This window comes from Egretta garzetta, unplaced genomic scaffold (assembly GCF_000687185.1).
Source record: "Egretta garzetta isolate BGI_Z169 unplaced genomic scaffold, ASM68718v1 scaffold81, whole genome shotgun sequence".
Taxonomy (NCBI): domain Eukaryota; kingdom Metazoa; phylum Chordata; class Aves; order Pelecaniformes; family Ardeidae; genus Egretta; species Egretta garzetta.
The window spans coordinates 5,527,044-5,532,955 of NW_009258671.1; the positions used below are offsets into that span (position 1 = coordinate 5,527,044).

Below are 5,912 nucleotides of genomic sequence, written 5' to 3' on the forward strand. Positions count from 1 at the left end.
GGGAGATGCAGTTTCTAGTACCCACTGAGCACAATGATAGCCCTTCTTAACACTGCCCTTGAGGTGTACAGGGATATGCTTATGGCACGTCTTTGTGGCATACTCCAGACCGATGCTGAGTTTGCACGCTGAACAACTGGGAACCAGGGGAGCAGGCTTGCACGATGCCAAGGCCAGGCTACTACGCTCTGTGCCCAAGCAAGGCATGTTAATGGCTTTAGCGCTGTGCTAACGCAGTCATATGGCCGTAAGCTGGCTCAGAGTGGGCAGACCAAGCTCCACGTCTTTTGGGAACACAGCATGCGCGTGTACACACACATACATAGGCACATGCACGCACACACACACGAAGTGCTCATATTCCCCATTTCATCATGCTCTTGTTTTTACATCATAACTGCTTTCCCTCTTGCAAAGGCTGGACTGGACCCCCATTGCATCTCTAAAAATAGCAAAGTTGTTCTGAGGCAAACAGGAGACGACACTCAGTGGAAGGAGGAGGAGCATAAAACCCAAGTCCTTTTCTTCACCATGGTACTGAATTGGAAGTCACTGATTTTCTCAGTTTTCCACACATTCATTGGGATAATAGTGCTACCCTTTGCAAAGTCCTTTAATGCAGTTAGTATTAAATAACTGCTAAGTGGCAAGGGTAATTTTCAAAGTCTGTAAGCACTTAAAGACTTCGTGGGGATGGACCACGGTTCTACGTCCTGTAGAACCTCCCGGTCTACAAGATAGGACCTCGATTCCTACTGCCAGCACAAGGAACTCTTTCATCCAGATCTGAGTTATTTGTCTCTGGACTCTTGCAAGCCCTGCTGAGATCCCACTTGTGAATTTAATCCTTGTGTTATGGTGTGGGTCACGAAGCAAAGTGCTGCTAGATTGCCTTTATTTATGGTGTTCTTTTTGAACTTCGATAAAAATGCATAAAACCACCCAAATATTATGAGTAGTCCTTAAATGAATTGATTTTTGGAGGAAACTTCTGAAAGAGGACATATACCACGGTATATGAAATTCTGTTTTGACTTCAATGCTAGTTGAGTACAAGTAATCAACAGGACCTGTTCCTGGGCAGATGCCATGCTGAATTTCAGCTAAAAATGCACCTTCTGTACTACAGTGGAGAGTCTTGACATATACTCATCAATCAATCCCTTTCAGAAGTTGGCATTTAAAATTCCTAGTGTAATAGAAGAGTGATCCAATCCAGCAACACTTCTTAGCAGTGCTTGGAAGGTTACAATATTCTCCAGTTTTCCAGAAGGGGTAAACTACTACCTGGAGTTTCTTTCTTCAAATATCATCATCACACCTTCACATTAAGTATTCCATCTGGGATGTAAAGATTACATGGATAAATCAACTGTGTGACATCAGAGCAGACTACATTCAAATACTGTCTATAACCTCCAAAACCTGACTTTGGCATTCATGAGATGCACAGGGAGTAATGCATTTCCTCAGCCAAAACACTTACATCTTTGGAAGGCTTTCTGAGCACGTCTCCCACACCACCACCATTTCGCAGGCCTTGGTTTAATACGGTCACAATGCACATGAGCAGGGTGTCACAGGTCCTTTCTAGTCCATCCTCTTCCTCTTCACCTGCAAACAGGAGAGCAGCAGCTTTAGGAACCACAGCATCAAAGGATCGCTCATCGAACAAAGCCACAATTCTGTATTTGAGAAAGCAACTGCAACACACATCTGCCTTTCATATTCTTCAGCAAGAATTTCACTGATCGTCCCTACGCATTTGCACATCGCTGCTGGTGATGTACTTAGCCTGAAGAGAGACAGAGAAAATCCCAAGCAGTTCTCCCACCAGTAACTCTGTTAATGACCCAGAGCTGCCATCTCTGTTCACGGGAGCACCCCTTTTCCGTGCAAGTACACCCGCTGGTTTCAGTATGACTGCTTTTTCTGTGGGCCTCCTGAGCACGCAGCTGACACATACAGGAGAAGCAATATAAACACAGAATTAGAAGCACATTCGCAAAAGGATTGTCTTCCTGTGAAATCACTCCTCTACCTCCTCATGCACAAGCCAAGTCATGTTAGCATTTCAAATCATTAAGGAGGGGCTGGCTTTTATACGAGTCTTTCCACCAGCACACGTGCCCAAGCGCAGGTCTGATACACATTAAATGAAAGACTCCCCCTGACCTCAGCTTGAAAACTTGGATTCTATTCTTATCTCTGCTGCAGAGCTGCTGCGTGGTTTTGGCTGAGCCACAGAGGGTACTATTGTGCAGGAGATATTTGAACGTGCAGAGGAGCTGGGCTGGAACACCAGTCCCCAGGGGGACTTCATCTGCCCTGGCCAGAATTCCTCCCACCACGAACTCACCCCCATGCTGTGGCTGCATCAACAGCCTCCTTTTGAAGGGCCCTGCTTGAGTTGCTCCCTGTGTCCTGCTGCCTTGCACTGACGGGTCAGGACTGGGACTGCCATTTCTCCTGCCTGCCTTCCACTTTAGGGATGCATTTGCTTAAGCGGTGAAGGCAGCGATTCTCACTTGGTTTCCTTCATGCACTTACTGTAACGTAGTTCAATAAATAACAACATCCTGCGGCGATAGTTAACTGAAACAGAGTATTTAACAGCCCCAAAACACCACATCTGGGGCAGCGAGATAGACTTTGATAAACTGAATTGACGGAAAGCACTCACGTTACAGACAAGCAATTTGGATTCAAAGCATGGGTTCCCAAATTGTGGTGTATGCATCTCGATTGGTATTTGCAGAAAGGAGCTGATATCTGCCGCCTTTGCCACCACTGCTTTTGCTACACAAGCAAATGAAATGAGAAAGAACTCCTGATTTAAGGAACTCTGAGTGAGAAGAGAAGCAAAAGCTTACATCAGGACAGACTTCCCTGTTAAACTATACGGTCATTACAGATAATACTACCACTAGTAACTCCAGGTTTTAAAAAAAAAAGCTTGAATATTGAAACTGAAAGGACTGAAACAATAAAACCTTTTCCTCTCTGTCACATCTGCAATTTTTTTCTAGCACTATGATCTTAGTCATACCAATTCATCTCCTCTGCTTTTGTACTGTGCCTTTATTTCCCTTGTCCAAATATTACTCCATCAGTTTATTCAGAGCTAATTTCTGTGCTCGAGAAGATGACCATCCATAAGATAAATTAAAAACCTGTATACATACCACAGGTTCTATTTCTTCTAGGTAACTATAGGACAAGATTTTCACTGTTCACAAGACCAGGGGCCAGGTGCTGGAAACAGCAGATGGCCACATTCTGGTGAATGGGGAGGATAAATCAGGGCTGCGAACGGGAAGCTGCAACACCAGAGAGTTACCTGCTAGAAAAGCTAACTCACAGCTCTCCATGTCTACCAAGATGCAAATTCAGAGTAAGCCCTGACACAAGCCCAGCCTTCTCTTCTCAGCCTGGAGAAGAGGAGGCTGTGGGGAGACCTGATTACAGCCTTTCAGTACTTAAAGGGAGCCTATAGGAAAGATGGGGACAATCTTTTTAGTAGGGACAGCTGTGACAGGACAAGGGGTAATGTTTTTAAACTAAACCAGGGTAGGTTTAGACTGGATATAAGGAAGAAATTTTTTACAATGAGGGTAGTGAAACACTGGAACGGGTTGCCCAGAGAGGTAGTGGAGGCCCCATCCCTGGAAACATTCAAGGCCAGGGTGGACGGGGCTGTGAGGAACCTGGTCTGGTTAGCGGTGTCCCTGCTCACTGCAGGGGGGTTGGACTAGATGACGTCTAGGGGTCCCTTCCAACCCCAAACATTCTATGATTCTATGATTCTGTAAGATAGCACTCACCAGTGGACTGGCACATCTTACAGCACAGAGAATCAGCATCCCACGTTGCGCCCAGAAGAGCAAACTCAGGTTGCTCTTTGTCAGAGAATCAGACAGCAGGCAGCCTGAAGTTGGCAGAAACCTCCAGTGCAGTCATGTAGGCTGTGGGGAGTGTACAGACATCCACATGTCTACTCCCACTCCCAGACGTGGAGCAACAAGAGCTACCTTCAATCTGGGAGACGGATAACCCTATGGGCACATGTTCTGCCCCAGCTGGTCTGCCCTGGTGCTCAGCAGCACTCATAGCCCAGACTCAGGCCCTGTCGACACAGACTATGCCCATATCACCAAAAGGAGTGGATCTGTACAGTGAAATGTTGCTAAGGACCCAATGTTGACACTAATTGAGGTTCAGGGGGGTTTATTTGCAACCAGCTCCAGCCTCGTGAGTAGCCCATTAGACAGCATTAAGTAGGCTGTCTTCTGATTAAGTTTAATTCAAAGGTAATGCAGGTTAAGCACTAAGACCACCCCACAATGTTAACCACAGGGTCGTAAGTGAGATGATAGGAAGTTTTACTTCAAAGATCCTCATCTGGTGGCCCCCAGCCACCTGGCTTCTGGGCCTGATCAACACAAGCACAGGCAGGGGAGACACACGTGGATGTAGCTGAACTTGTACAGGGCAGGAGTGGAACGAGTCTTTGAAAATGTCCCCTTTTACGAACAGGTATCTCTGCACCTTTCTAGCACAGGTCTTTACGGGCTACAGAGCACAGAGACACATCCTGTAGGATGTGAAGTTCCTTCAAGTAATAAAGTGCTTCACCAGGTGAAGACTGGCTCCCAAGTTAACTCCCTCACCAACATGAGCAATGACTGAGCACATGTTCAAACAGTGAAATTCAAGGTAGAAGCACAGTCTCACCAGAACAAATGATTAGTGGTGATCTGATCTGAAAAGCAACATACTTCTGTCTCCACTCTGGACCTGAGATGCCACTGAGAACATTTTATGTTTCCTACAGGCAGCTGTGGGCTTCTTCATGCTGCTGCAACATGAATCCCACCAAATCTCAGGCTGAAGTGCCTTTGCGTTCCACTGCGCTCACGCTTTCGCCAGAAGAGAGATCTGTCCCGGGAGGAGACTGAAGGCAGTGCACTACTTTCTGACAGGTGATTCACTGGCTGAGCAAAGCTGTTCTTGCTGAATGTGGGTTTTTTTAATGTTACTGGATTAATAAAACTTCTCCAAGATTAAGTGACAGTGCACTTAGATGTTTTGTATAGCCCCCTTTCATTATTGTTTAATTTTAAAGAAACAGTATCCAAACAATAAGAAATTTAAGATTTCTATCATTCAAAGAGTTTGGCAAAAGCCACACCACATCTCTTCTGACTGATTGATTACTCTTTGAATGCAGCAGCTTTGCCAATAGCTCTTAGACTGTTATCTCTCTCTAGTCAGACAGCTTCCCATGTTGTTTATGAGGCCTGTTTACACACCAGATGGGGAGAAAAAGCCTACTTTTATAGCCCTCTCCCTGACACCCTTGATCCTAAAAACTCAAAAATCAGTAGTGGAAGAACAAAGCACATGAAACAGCATTATACTGGATCACAGGATAAGAAGGGACCACTTAAGTCCACCGTTTCATCCCCCAGCAACCACAGGCAACTGTGGCAGCAGGTATTTTAAGCCTGTAGACCATCCACCGTGCACACACCCACACTGCAAAGGCCACAACACACTAAACCAAACTTAACACCTGTAGTGAAAGACCAACCACCACAACTGGACTGCACCAAAGGAAGAGAGTAGAACAGATGGAGTAGCACCAGCATCAAAGGTCCCCGTCTAGCAGTGCATTTGGCTAACGAAACCCCCGAGTGACCCTGTAGCCTCAGGGCAAAGCAGTCTGTCAGCTTGATGTAGGCAAAATTCCTTCCTGACCCAATATCTGGTAACTGGTATCTGGTAACTGTCCCAGCAGGACACACTGGACAGACCTTTCATTTCAGCTGAGCACATTTAAAGCTGACAGGGTCCTTCTGACATATAGACCAGATTCACAGTGCAGGTATGGAAGCAACACCAGGTGAACT

At 45.9% G+C, this 5,912-nt stretch overlaps 1 protein-coding gene across 1 annotated transcript in view; it reads right to left on the bottom strand.

Annotated features, from left to right (window-relative positions):
• ITPR2 (inositol 1,4,5-trisphosphate receptor type 2) overlaps positions 1 to 5,912 on the bottom strand; it is a 240,872-nt gene that overhangs the window by 25,592 nt on the left and 209,368 nt on the right. Inside the window, exon 54 of the mRNA XM_035888507.1 lies at positions 1,487 to 1,614. Coding sequence (XP_035744400.1) covers positions 1,487 to 1,614 — 128 coding nt within the window. The remainder of the gene's footprint in view (positions 1 to 1,486; positions 1,615 to 5,912) is intronic.